The following is a 14,727-nucleotide window of genomic DNA, read 5'->3' as shown; positions in this document are numbered from 1 at the left end:
TGTAATATTTGTGGAAGAGGAAAAAATGCATCAATTCAATTAGAAGATGGTTTATTGTTGACACATGATAACCAACTCTTTGCTGCTTGAGTTGGTAACCTAAGACACTATTGCAGGAGTGCCAAAACACCATTTGGGTATGCCACCAAGGACGACACTGGACTTTGGCATTATTGGAGAAAAGGCACTACTGACCATACATGCGAGATGAGGTGGTTGAGTATACTCAGGCTTGTCTTAATTAACAGCAAGATAAGGTCAAGTGAGAAAAGATTGCAGGGCTGTTGAAGCCTCTTTAAGTACCAACAAGATTGTGCAAGTGTCTCACATAACTCCATGATATACTTGCCTAGAGCTGAGGACATAGGGTCTATACTTGTAATTTTAGATATTTTTTTCGAAGTATGCTAACTTCATACCAGCACCGAAGTACTGCTTGACAAAGGAGGCAACACAACTTTTATCCAAGAATATTGTGAAGCATTACGGTGCTCCTGAAGACATCATCAGTGAGTGATTCAGTTCACAGCTTGACATCTGTTTGAGCTATCACTTGCAGATAAACAAATATGGGCTACTAGAGTAGTACTTGTGCCATTTTGTCACCACCAACTAGAAGAATTAGGCGCAACTAATTGATGTGGCTCAATTTTGTTTCAATGCAAAAAAGTTCAAGAACTAATATGAGCCTTTTTGAACTTGCTATAGGACAGTAGCACCTCAAACAGTAAGCACAAGAGAAAGAGTCTAAGAGCGTACATTTTCACCAAAGAATGGAGAAAAAACATAGAGATTGCCTAACCTAGAGAAAGTTTCCACTAATGAAGTAGTGGGCAGATCAAGGTAGAAAACCGTTGCCCTTAAACATGGGAGATTTGGTGCTTGTTAAACTCCATCCATATATAGATCAAGTCAATACAAGGTTGAGATAGGAGATTGTTTTGCAAATATGAAGAGCCAATCCCCATCTTGGCTAAAGTCGGAAGCATGGTTTTAAATCGCTGTAGCAGGTAGCGTAACGTAACGTAATGGGTGTAACGGGTGGCGGGAGTAGCAGATGTTACATAATAGGAAGCGAGTATAATGGCTGTGAATTTTTTTAAAGCTCGCACAACCTTGTGCATATTAGCGTACTTTAATGTTTTAAGCTTTTAGCCATTCTTAGAAAGAATTTAGTGTATTTTGGATCCTTTAGTTTGAGTAACGAAGTCATTTGGTAAGGGCAACAAGTTTACATTTGTTTTAAACCACCATTGATAGAAAATTACGTGTATGTGTGTGTGCGCGCGCGCATATTTATACTTCTCATTGTTCTTATCTGCGATAAATTCTTATGTGTAATTAATTAATAAAACAAAATACATTATACACTCCATTAATCTATAAGACACATAAGACATACGAATAATATAAATATAAAATAGTTAAAAAAGAAGGTTGAAGTTGAAAAATAAAAAACATAAATATCACATTACTAATATTATCAAAAAAAAAAAAATTTTTTCCTAACAAGTTAGTATTTTGAAATTGTTAATTAATGCATCTATTGTGAGTATTTAAAGAAATAGTAAATTTTGTATCATTGTCATCCTTATCATAATCTTTTCCCCCTCTTTGTCACTTGGTATATTGAGAATGATATATGAAAGAGAGAGAAAAAGTGAGAAGAAAAAGTAATAAATTAAATATTTTTTTTGGTGTAATAGTCCTATAGTGGTTACGTAATGGCCATAGCGGCCTTTACATAACGGCCATAGCGGCCTTTACATAATGGTTGCAGTCCATAACGGCCGCTACGACCGTGATTTTTCTGCCCATTGATTTCGCGGTGTGTAACGGTATCGGTAACCAAAAAAACCGTTACATAACGGCGTTACATAACAGTGGCGGCCTTTATTTAAAACCATGGTCGGAAGGCTTCTTACAAGGTTCATCATTTAGCTTGGATGAAGGTGAGTATCATGTCAGCTAGTTCAATCCATTCATTGCCAACAACAAAGAGTTAATCAAAACACCATTGAAGACCTAACAACTTGACATATGAGAAGTTGAAAAAGAGATAAGAAAGTTCTTGTCATCAAGCCAACAACATTACACGTTTAAGTAGAAACACATTGGAGATGAAGAATTAGTAGGATGCTAGTGGAAGACATGCAATCATTCATGGACAAAGATGAAGTGTACTTAGCTTTAGAGTCTGTGAGGACATCGATCATATAAGCGGGGGAGAATGTCATGAGTGAAGCTTATTCAGGGCATTATGCTTGCCTATAACTGATTGTCTTGTGCATGTGACATGCCATGAGTGAAGCTTATTTAGAGCATTATGCTTGCCTATGACCGATTGTCATGTGCACATTTGGCGGGTAACCATCATGTAAAGTACTAGTATAGGGTTTATTCATTACATATGCCGTAAAATAATGCCTTAAAGAAAAGGGGAGTATGACTCCTTGATCACATTGATGTTCTCTAGTGCTAGAGTGGAATAGCATAGAGAGCTCTTTAGTGGTAAATGCTTATCAATCTTGTAAAACTAACTAGCTATTGTAAATGTCCCTTGCTACACAAATGTTACCTAGTGTAATAAATGAATTGCACTGCTTTATGGTTTGCCACATAACTCGTGCTTACTTTTATGTTTGCTTGCTGCTTCTACTTGATTTGTATTCGATGCTTGTGAATTTATTCATGTGACAAATCTGCAATTTACTTTGGGCTTAGTAAGCTTGTGTCCTGCAGCACAACCCTTCACATGGTCAATAAGTGATGTTGTCCTTTTACCCATTCTCCTTACACTAGAAGATTGCTATTATCCTATTACAAGCCATGTTATTAGGGGCAAGGATAATGAAGCTGAAGATCCTCTAGAAAAGATGGACTTACTGCTGGGGGATAGAATATCAGCAAGAGCAAGAAAAAAAAAAAAATGATATAAAGAGTTGGAAAATTTGTAGTGCACCATTAATTATGGTAGTTTGAAAAGGCATCATCTGTCCTAGTTTGCTAGTTTTTCTTCTCTTGGCTTTTAGTTATTTTATTTTTCGGGACATTTTGTCCTCCATTTTGTCTTATGCTTTCTTTCTCACTTAAAAATATTTCTTTTTGTAATTCAAATTTTGTTTAAAAAAAGCCTATTGTATCACTCCTTATTTTGGCTTACATATATATGAAATTTAACAAAATGTTAGAAGACAATCACCGAAAGAAGATTGAAAACTATATTAAATTTCTCAAATTTACAACAAAAGCTTTTTCATATGTAAAGATGGACATCTGCACTTGAATGTGGTCCCTCTGAGGCTAGACTTAATTTCCCTTGGAAAACCATTCGGAAAACTTTCGCCAACCAAAGTAGCATTTTTTGCTCAGGAGGCAACTTAGGGGAGATTCTTTCTCCTAATAACCTTCAGAGAAAGGGTTTCACCCTTGTCAATAGATGCTTGATGTTGAAATTGTCAATCACTTGCTGCTCCAGCCCTCTCAAGGAAAATTTCTTTGTTTATCCACGAAAAAAAAAAAAAAGGAAGATAACTTACTGCTCGACTGCCCCTGGACCAGAATTTTATGGAATCTGGCCATCATGGTTTTAAATAACCGTTGCGACCGTTAAGTAATGGTTTTTTGGGCTCCTGATACCATTAGACACTGCAAAATCAGTGGTAAGAAAAATCACGACTGTAGTGGTCCTTATAGACCGCGACCGTTACGTAACTACTACAGGACTGTTACATCGAAAAAAAAAAAATTTTATTTTTCACATTTTCTTCTCACTTTTGTTCTCTCCACCTTTCATAAATCATTCTCAATCTACTATGAGGGGAAATTTTGTTTTTTTATGAGAACGATAATGATACAAAATTTACTATTTTTTAAATACTCACAAGAGATGCATTAATTAACAATTTGAAAATACTAACTTGTTAGGAAAATATTTTATTTTGATAATATTAGCAATTTGATATTTTGTTCTATATTTTTCAAATTCAACCTTCTTTTCATTTCTAGTTATTGTATATTTGTATTATTCATGTCTTATGTGCCTAATAGATTAATGTAGTGCAAAATGTATTTTTTTTATTAATTAATTTAGCACACAAAAGAATTTATCATATGCATAGGAATAATGGAAAAGCATAAATATGCACACACACGTCATTTTTCTATCAATGGTGGTTTAAAACAAATGTGAACTTCTTGCCTTATCAAACAACTTAGTTAGTTGAACTAAAGGATCCAAAATATACTAAAACTCTTTCTAAGAAAGGTTAAAAGCTTGAAACATACAAATACACTATTATGCACAAGGTTGTAATTGCCCGGAAAAAATTCATGACCATTACACCCGCTTCCCATTATGTGACATCCACTATTCCCACTTTCCGTTACACCCGTAACTATTACATTACCTTACCCACTACCACGATTTAAAACCATGCTGGCCATTGCTCTTATGGGACAGCACTAGGTCTCTGCTGAATCTGTGGGAAAAGTCTCGGCTTGGAAACGTGTTTATATGAATAGAGAAGGGAGCCTTGTACTTGATTCCTCTCAATATTTTCTGGATTGCATAGCAAGAAAGAAATGCAAGAGCTAATGAAAGGACTATCTACTTCTTCCACATTCCTCCAGGATAGATGGCTTATTACTCTTTCAAGCTGGTTTTGTGGGCAGTGCATGCTGGGCACACATTTAATTTTTAATCTCTTTAGGATACATTTCACACTGTTAATGGAGGACCATCTCCATCCTTCAGGCCACATGCATATTTCAGGTGCAGATTTAAGAAATTGTTGTTGTATTAGGATTTTCTCCGTAAAGTTAAGTGACTTTCCTTGGTATTGTGTAATTTCATGTTTTATTGCGATTTTTATGTAAACATGTGTCAGTAGTAGTGGGTATAAATACCAGACATGGAAGTTATTTTATAGTTAGTGTTTGAAACAGATGTGCTGTTTAGTCCCCCTCCCCCCCCTCCTCTCTCTCTCTCTCTGTCGCACAGGTTCCTCCTCCTCCTTCCTCTTCTTCCTCCCTAAATCTAATTCTCTTTCTGTTTCTCTCTGTTCTGTTACTACTCTGTAACTTCTGTCTTTGATATTTGGTTCTGTCCTCCTGTTTCTCCTTTCTTCTCTTACTCTCTCTGATGTTTCTCGCCCTCTATTCTAAAGCTCTGTTGCTTGTTCTACATCAACTTGGTATCAGAGCAAACCACAATCACCATGCAGCCATCATTCATTAAGCTGCAACTTCCACATAGATAACTGTTGAGCCCATGTGTTAAACTCCACTTTACAGGTTTAATTTTATCACACCTCCATCATCATCATACTCAGAACCCTCCGAAACACCACCCCCTGAAGTTTCGTTGCCGTCCGACCACCAAAGAGCCCCCATGTTCTGGCTGAAACTTTTATGGCTAACCCCCCTCAAATTCTTGCACTCACTATATTTTTCTTGATACACTGCCACCCTCACTGGAATTCCCACCCCTTGATCTACCACTAGCCAGAGAACCATTGCTGGAGGCAACCCACCAGTGGCACACATGCCCCATGCATTGGTCAATCTAGTATTTTCCATATCTGCGAGATATTGCTTCCAGTTGCAATAAATTGGGTTTTCCTTGAGATTTTATATCAGAATTTGGAAAAATTCAAGTGTTAATCTATGATACAAGTTTTGGAGGAAAATCTCAAAGCCAACATTGAATTCAGACCTATTTGCATCTGTTTCAAGGTTATTTCCGGAGGATTAGAAGAATTGGGAGTTGAGGAATTGCATGGTTATGCTGAGAATTTGATAGTCATTGCTCTTTGTGTTCAAAATCCTAGGTGAGGTCACCAAATTCTCACATTCTCTTGATTAATATTTGCGACTTTGCATGATTAGGAAAATTAGTAATTTGCATGACCCCAAGTTTCTTGTTACCATTTAAAAAAAGAAAAAATCTGCCCTTTGTCATATGAATTACCTAGTTCATTCATTGCTTGAATCCTTGTTCATACCCATACCTCCTCTTGTCACGTTATGTAGGATCATGTCAATGCATGTGCATTATATTCAATAGCTTCATGTGTGTGCATTGTAGTAGTTTTTAGTATTCATATCACTTGTAGTCAAGTTTATAGCCTTCCTCAACATCATTGTACCATATTACATTACCCGTGGGTACCAGTAAAAATATTGAAACCATTCCCACTGAACTTGCACCAATTGATACCCAATATTTGTTTGTTTGATTAGACACTCTTTAGGAGTTAGTGGACCAAAAAACTGAGCACACTGCAGAACAGTCTGCCCAAGTCATGAAATTGTTAGGTAAAACACCACCTTGTAGATGACATAGGACAATTAGTTAGGAACCCTAATGAGTCCCCATATTTAGTAGGGTCAGCCCAGGGTAATCTTCCTACTCTAGGAGTTCCTGTGGCACCTAACAAGACGAGTCAGGCTCTAAAATAGACTAGTAGACCAATTCAGCTCCTCCAACCTTAGGTCAATCTAGAGTCTGATTTGGCGAAGGAAACTTGGAGGAGTTTGAAAATGAAGGGTACCAACCTAACCCTAGGCATGCTCCAAATTCCCTAAAGTATGATCAGGAGGACTATGGAGATGCTTCAAAAAGAGTCAAGCTAGATGTGTGTGCCTATGATGGGAAATTAGACCTGACCTCCTTTTTAGATTGGATAAAGGAGATGGAAGATTCTTTAATTGGTATCATATACGGAGTGAGGACAAAGTTCATTTGCCAAGAAGAATCTTGTAGGACCAGCAAATAAGTATTGGAAAACTGTGCAACAAATGGTTGGGTGAACCTCCTATTACCTGGTGAAAGCAATGAGACAAGTAGACAACAATTGAAAGAGAAGTACCTCCTCCATCCTAAAAGAGCCAATTGTTCAATGACCTTTTGAACCATTGACAAACCACTGATGCAACAAGTTATATTGAGCGATTCAAGAAGCCAATGCTTAGGAGTGGTATTATTGAGGTCACACACATAACATTACGACTAGGTTCTTAAAGGAAGATGTTAGGAAAGAGATTTATTGTTTTCACCCGAGTCTCATCAAAAAGTACCTCAAGATCTCCTGTAGACCTTCATCCTAGGTGAGACTTGTCAGTCCAAATCCTTTCTCAGTCTAAGTCTATCACCCTCAATCCGCCTCTAGGGAAAGTTCTGTGAAGCAGTTAGAGTCCCAGCATGTCATTCGCTCTAGTGGGTCTAGTATTCCTTAAACTAGTAGTTCATCTATGCAGTGTCATCGTTGCTACACTAGAGGTCACATTGCTGCTCATTATCCCCAATGAGCCTTGGCTTTAGAACATGAAAATAATGACCTTCCTGATTGTAAAGATCAAGTTGTAGATGCTTGTAGGATGCTCATGGTTATTTGATCATGATGTAACCAATCATGGTAGGGAAAACACTTACATGTTTAAGCATAAAGATAAGAAGATCATCTTGACCTCTACCAAGCCCATTCCCAAGTATCCCAAGTTAAGGAATAAGATAGCCCTTCAAATCGTAGTTCAAAGAAGCATTCACTTGCTAGATTATAGGGCTTATAAGTGAGAGAGTTTAGAAAAAAAGTGTATTTTAGCAGTCATTGCACAAGAAGTTCCTTATGAGGATTGAGAGTTTTCAAGTGAGTATCCACCCGAAGTAGGAGAGTTTCTAGTTGAGTTCCCTATCCCCAGACTTGAGGATATGGTTGAAGAGGGATGTTGACCAAAGAATGGATTTTGTTCTTGGACTCCCCATAACATCCTGAGGACATGATTCCATATTCGTTGTTGTCGATAGATTCTCCAAGATGGCACATTTTATCTCATGTAATAAGACTTTTGATGCATCTCGTGTAGATAAATTGTTCTTTAAAAAGGTCATCAAATTGCATCGGTTGCCAACTTCCACGAATATCAAGTTTTCTAGTCACTTTTGGAGGACACCTTGATAAGATGTGAGGGACTCGACGTTTTCTTTTGCTTGCCACCCCCAAACTAATGATCTGACGTTGTGAATCATATTCTTGATGACATACTTAGGTGCATTGTGGGAGAAAAACACGGAGCTGGGACTACTATATGGAGCAGAGTTACTTTCTTTTGGGAGAGTATGGCAGAGGACTATCTACATCCTTCAAGCCACCTATTCAGCACATCTATTTTAGGGATAGATTTAGGAAATTGTGCTTGTATTAGGATTTCTTTTGTATTGTTTAGTGACTTCCCTTGGTATTGTGAAATTTCATGCTTCATTGGGTTTTTTAATGTAATATTTTTTAGTAGTAATGGGTATAAAGTGCTGGACATGCAAGTCATTGTACAATTATTATTTGAATCAGAAATGTTGTTCAGTTTCCCCCTCTTGCTCTCTCTCGCAGGTTCCTCCTCCTCCTTCCTCCTTCTCCCTCTTCCCTCTCACTGTACCTAATTCACTCTCTGTTTCTCTGTTATGTTTCTATTTTTTTTTTAGATAATAAAACAATTCTATTAAAATAACATAATTACAATGAAATGAAAATAAGAAATCCTCCAATTAAAAGCACAAAGGGAAAAAAAGGAAAGACTAACAAGTTACATCAAAGCTGCTTGCAATTCCTATCCAACCAAAGTGACCACAAAATTGTAAAAATAGTGAGTCCCAAAATATACTCTCTCTCTCTCTCTCTCTCTCTTCCCAAAGCCCCAAAACTTCACTTTTAAAAAATCCTAAATTGTAGCTGGAGCCACCCAAACCTCACCGAAATATGAAAACAAATTGTTCCACATGCATTTTGCTACCTTGCAATGAATGAACAAATGACTAATAGTCACATTAGACTCATTGCACATCATACAAATATCCGGAGCAAGGGCTTTGTAGGGCTCCTTAATTGTAACACTCCATTTATATTGATCTTGTTAAGAATTAAGGTCCAAATGAAGACCTGGATTTTAAAAGGAATCTTTGTTTTCCAAACCGCTTTATGTAGAGGGAAAGGGCTAGGATTTGAGGACTTTATGAGATTGGAAAAGAAAGATTTAGAAGAGAAAGACCTTGAAGCGTCCCCAATGCAACGCCTTGTATACCCTTGCAAATCTGGCACAAAAGAATCTGGCACACCCAATAAAAGAGTTAACTCACCAATCTCTCTTTCATTGAGACTCCTAAAGAAAAGAAAATCCCAAGATAGAGAGCACCCCTCAAAAGAATAAAAAGCTGAATTTGGTGCATTGTGAACAGTGGACAGTCTAAACAAGTGAGGCACCAAAAACTCCAATGAAGACTCGCCAATCCAAATGTCCTCCCAGATTTGAATTTTATCCCCATTACCTGCTTTAAAATGAGTAAGAAGAAAGAAAAGACCAGCAACCTAGGACACAGACTCCCAAGGACTCGCATGAGTGGCATTACCACTCCCTTCTGTTATTTCCTGCTGTTTCTCCTTTCTTCTCCCTTCTCTTCTTCTCTATTTTTTTCTCCTGCTATCATAAAGTTCTGTTGCTTGTTCTACATCAACTATTGATCCATTTTTTGTTTTTTCTCTCTTTCTTGCTTGAACATGGGGGAACCCCTTGGTGCCCTTTAATGAAATCTGTCTCTACTGATTATTTTAAAAAAATGCATTTCTATCACATTTTAAGCATTTTATTAGAAAAATAAAAACAGAATGAACATAGAAATATCTAAGCTGGTCGATCTAAGAAACAAGCCGAAGAAGAAGGCAATGGTAAGTGCAAAACAATTTTGGTGTCTAGTTGCTCATCTAGCAAAATCAAGTGATCCAATACTCTGCCAAACTGCAAAAAAATTCCCTGTCAACTGTCCGAAGGCACATCCGCAACTCATATAGGACAAAATTTCCCCATGGTACAGTATCAAAATAAAGAGGGCAAGGGCATGATTATGGTTTGCTAAGATTGTCTAGAAAAACAGTAGCATGGCTGGGTCTTGAATGCTACTCTCTTGAAACACAAACTATGCAAATGAAGCTTCAAGAGCTAGCAGTGGACTTCCTATTCTATAATGGTTTAGTTAAATTTCAAGTCATGCTTACAGGATTGCTCACTCAACTAGCCACTGTTCTGTTATTTCAGGCACTTGGGAATATAAATTTGGAATAGTGAATTTGACAATGCTTGAAATTGAACAAAATTTAGCATAAAATTGCATGACCTTTATGCAAAATTACACAATTTCAAATTAACAGACACAAATCTGAGTTCCCAAAAAGATAATAAACTATTGAAATGGTTGTTTGAGAGAGAAGGCTAAGGCTAAGGCTCCAGTGGCAGGTAAGGGAGTAGAGGTGGATCCAAGCCATTTTGGGCTTAGTTATCTTATTTTAAGCTTATATACGCAACTGTGGAATATTTTTTTAAAAAAATAAAAAATAAAAAAGATTCTTTGCAGAATAACATATTAAAGGCATTATTTGTACATAGATGTTATGAAAATCCCCAATATATGTAAACAACACTGAGAAGATTTAGACAAGATCATTCTTCTCAGTAGACTGAAGAAGCACAGAAGCATATTTTGAGAGCACAAGTCCTCAATTTCAATCATCATCAATCAAAAGGAGGCCTTGGCAGTTTTTCAGTAATGGGTATTCACAATATTTCAATTCCAAGTTGGGTTACAACATAATAGGGTCAGCTGAAAAAAACAGAGAAGAGTGTTCGTGTTTGTGTGTGTGTGTGTGTAGAGAGAGATACCAATCTGACAAATATCTTACAATCAGTGTACTTGAAGAAGTTGCTACCAGTGGCACAATGGTGGCAATTATTAACTCCATTGCATCAGATTTTATCTTTGAGGGAAGAGATAAGAGTATATTACAGTAGAATGATTCCATTTGCGAACTAACTGCTAAAAATATATCAAAATACTTGAACAAATCCTACAATTTCTGCCTGAGTTTAATTTTTCAAAAAGCAAGATTGACTCTCCTATATTAAACAGCTAGTAGTCAATGCAAACTGAAAAGTGGAGAACCAAATCACAGGAACAGGAATCACCAGCATTACAACTCCATACTCAAGGTCTCCTCTAGGACCAAGTCATCACTGGCTTTATTTTATGCTTGATAAATTCAATTGTATAATCTGCCTCCTACTCTAGTAGTTACTGAAATAGCACCTGGATGAAACACTCTGATCAAAGCTGCCCTTTTTCCATGCAATCTGAATGGACTCTCGTCTTAACTGCTGAGCAAATAGGGGAACAGAAACAAAACTTTGAGCTGTCATTGATGTTAAAATAGTTTCAACTCAATCAAACAAATGGTTGATTTCTTCTCAATTGGGTAAAGTATCTATTTTCACAGGTCCTCAATGACGAACAGTTTGCAGATGAGTGACTTATTTTCCTTTACTACATTTTCTTAACAGCCAAAGAGAGAAATAAAGTTGATCAACAAATTAAATGAATCTTAAATCAAGAAATATGTGTGGAATTTAGGATTAGTCTTAGGATCAAAATCAGATTGCAGTCTTAACTCCTTATGAAATTGTAGCAGAAAATGTTAGCAGAGCAAAGACTTCCTAGAAACTAGGAAGCAACCTAATGATGCTCTTTAACATCAAGGAAATAGAGTCCCAAAAGCACTCAATAGCTCAAACTTCATGCAGTTTACCAGACACCTGCCCAAGCAGTGCCAGCCGAAAAAGCATGATATGTTAGTCAATGATAAAAAGAACACGAATCAATCAAGAAGATTTTTCAGGCTACAGTAAAAAAGCAACACAAAAAATAAACCCATTAAATAGAAAAGAAAGAAAAGTTACATCCTAATTGAAAAGAGGGATTCTCTCACTTCCAAAGGCCACCATGGATTTGGAAGTTCAAACCAAGCACTGCTTTTAACCCATTAGAGGAGAAAAGTTAGAATTTCATGAAGAAATGAGATAAGAGTCTTTGGAACGAACGGGCCAAGATCAATTTTTCTAAGAACAAACAGATTTTTTTTTTTCTCCTTTTAGGGAAAGAACGGCTATCAAGCCTCATGTCTTTATCATTTTATTATTTAAAATATGACCAAAAAAAAAAAAAAATCCTCACTATGTCAGCTCAAAATGCTCCAGTGTTCTACTTTTACAAGCTAGACAAAGAATGATGATAATCAAAATGATGAAAAATACATAAATGCCAAGTTCACCAACAGTACAAAAGGGTTCAAAATTATACAGTATCTGTACTTGAAGTGACCTTCAACATGGAGAACCTACTCTTTAAATCTCTGGCCAGATTGTGCCTGCCTGACTTGCGGAGATGCTTCAAAACTTTTATATAAACAGGGAAGTTTGGTTTGAGACCCTTATCAATCATTTCAACGAGAATATTTTGGGCTACAACAAGATTTCCCTGTTTCCGATGAAGGCATGCAAGCAAGCTGTAAATTGTATTGCTTGAACATCTATGTTTACCACTTGAAGCAACCAGATAATTATATGCCTCTTCATATTGTCTTGAATAGAAATAACCTTTTATAAAGGCAGCATGTGTTAGAAGACGAGGTTTAATACCACTAGAAACCATCTGATCAAAACAATTAACAGCAAAATTTATCTTTCCAAGCCTACATGAATAATAAATAAAGATTTCAAAGGTTTGTGCATCAGGAAAACAACCCTTTTCTTTCATTTCTTCAAGCACACTGGAAGCTTCAGAATTCATATTTCTCTTACATAAATTACTGAGCAGATAATTATATGTCCTAACACTCGGACCACAACTCAAATGCTTCATTTCATCAATTATATGTCGTGCTTCTTCAAATTTACTTCTCCCGCACATTTCCTTAATCAAAATATTGTAGTAAGTTACCTTCCTCTCTTTCATCTCCACCACAAATTTAGCAATATCAAATAACTCGAGAGTGCAAAGCATTTTAATCAATGCACGAATGCCCGAATCGAGGCACGACCCGCCAACTTCATTTAACAGCTCTATCAATCTTTTGATAGCTTCCATAATTGAAGCCTTACTTGAATTGACGACAGGTAAGAACAAAAATGCCTTTTCCGTGAGACAAACTTGATTCGACTTAAATTCATTGAAAAGGCAACCCATTGATTTGTAATCACTTAATCGGCCGCAGTTATCAATAACCAAACTGCAAATATGGGGATTACGAGAAAGATATGGTTGTGAATATTTAATCCAGTCAAAGAAACGCAATGCAGACACTTTTTCGCAATTCAAAACCCGAAAAATCTCACAAAATGAAGCAATTGAAATGCGTGCATTCATCGAATCCAACTTTAGCCCCAAGTCACTTTCATCCCTTCTAATGACCTCGATAACATCCGAAACATGTTTCTTAGTCGCATGGCTTTCAATCCCTCTGATCGTGGCCTGAGATTCTCCAGAACTAACAGTATCCATCTTCTGAAATAAACTATTTTCAGCAGAAAATTTAAGGGACATCAAAGAAGAAGAATCATTCGAAGAAGACCCTGAAAACAGCCGGTAGAGAGTCCGATAGCGCAGCAGCCTAATAGTCGGAACTGGGTATCCATACTTGAATCTATTTGAACACAGCAACTCCCAAGAATGTAGATGATGCGAAGCTGGGGATGTATGACTTCGGTGTGGATGGAAGATTGAGCATGGAGGATTGAGAGAGTAAAAGGGTTTGCTGAGAAAGAGTAGGGCTTTGGGTGGGTGGTGTAGAAAAAGAGGAAGTGGTGGAAAGAAAGAGAAGGAGCCTGAGAGGTACCTGAGCTTCTTGGAGAGGTTTGGGATGTCCATCTCTCTTGCAAGGACCATCATCCCTTTGTCTCCTTCCAAACCGTTAGCCGCTGAAGTCGATCCGATGCAGAAATGTTAACAATGGATTGCCTTCAACGCAGAGTCATTGCCGTTAAAGAGAACGGAAACTTGGAAAACGTTTGTCGGAGGAAAGAAAAAATACAAATGAATTCATTTTTTATAAAAAAAAAGGAATAAAAGTTTAATTTTATACATTATTAATATTTAATTTTTCTCAATTTTAAATTTATTAAACCGATAAAAAAATGAATTTCCTTTTTCTCCATTGGCCTAATTTGAAACATAAAAAAAATTACAGAAATGAAAATAAATTTGAAAAATTTTAGATCTCCTACAAGTTTGAAAACTAGTTTTCATTTTTCATTCTAGTTTTTTAAAATCAATTTTTTATAGTGAAAAAAATAAAAAATAGAGCAAGTAATAAAAAATTTTCAAATAAAATAATTTATAAAAGTTTAATTTTACACAATATTCACATTTAATTTTTCTTAAATTTTATTTTATTAAAATAATTTTTTATTTTTAGAATTATTTGATATAGAGAAAATCAATAGGAAATGAATTTCCTTCTTCTTTTATTTTTCAAAATTTTTGTTCTAAATTGACATTTAAGCCTAATTTGGAACTTAGGAAACACTTAAGAAGGGTAAATAAATTTGAAAAAAATTAATTTTTCGCGTTTGGTTATTGAGAAAAGTAAAAAATAAAATAAAATTTATACTAAATTCATGACAAAATTTTAATTTTACATATCACTAACATTTAATTTTTTGAGTGACTATCATATTAGAATAAATTTACATTTTTGATGCAATTTGATATAGAGAGAAAATAAAATGAAAAATAAATTCTTTTCTTTTCTTAAATAAAATCATTGAACCAAACAAATTGTTAACACAGAGAGAAAATAAATAGAAAATGAATTTATTTTTTTATTTTTTCTAAAGTCTCATTTGGATCAAAAA

The 14,727-nt window shown here is 35.9% G+C and overlaps 1 protein-coding gene across 6 annotated transcripts; it reads right to left on the bottom strand.

Annotated features, from left to right (window-relative positions):
• Positions 1 to 10,581: 10,581 nt before the first annotated feature.
• Positions 10,582 to 13,891, bottom strand: LOC131157563 (pentatricopeptide repeat-containing protein At3g04760, chloroplastic-like). Of its 6 annotated transcripts, none has more exons than XR_009137284.1 (3): positions 12,217 to 13,885; positions 11,008 to 11,196; positions 10,582 to 10,799 (listed from the first exon to the last, which is right to left on the bottom strand). XR_009137284.1 is itself a non-coding variant. In XM_058111846.1 (3 exons), the coding sequence occupies exons 1-2, from the start codon at positions 13,760 to 13,762 to the stop codon at positions 11,147 to 11,149; spliced, it is 1,593 nt and encodes a 530-aa protein (XP_057967829.1). In that variant the 5' UTR covers positions 13,763 to 13,891; the 3' UTR covers positions 10,582 to 10,799; positions 11,129 to 11,146. The 6 variants fall into 6 exon arrangements, 4 of the variants coding, with proteins under 4 accessions (XP_057967829.1, XP_057967810.1, XP_057967819.1 ...); XR_009137285.1 differs by having other exon boundaries at positions 11,008 to 11,193; XM_058111846.1 differs by having other exon boundaries at positions 11,129 to 11,193; positions 12,217 to 13,891.
• Positions 13,892 to 14,727: the final 836 nt, after the last annotated feature.

This window comes from Malania oleifera, chromosome 1 (genome assembly GCF_029873635.1).
Source record: "Malania oleifera isolate guangnan ecotype guangnan chromosome 1, ASM2987363v1, whole genome shotgun sequence".
In the NCBI taxonomy this organism is placed as follows: Eukaryota; Viridiplantae; Streptophyta; class Magnoliopsida; order Santalales; family Ximeniaceae; genus Malania; species Malania oleifera.
This window is presented reverse-complemented; position numbering and strand designations above follow the sequence as displayed.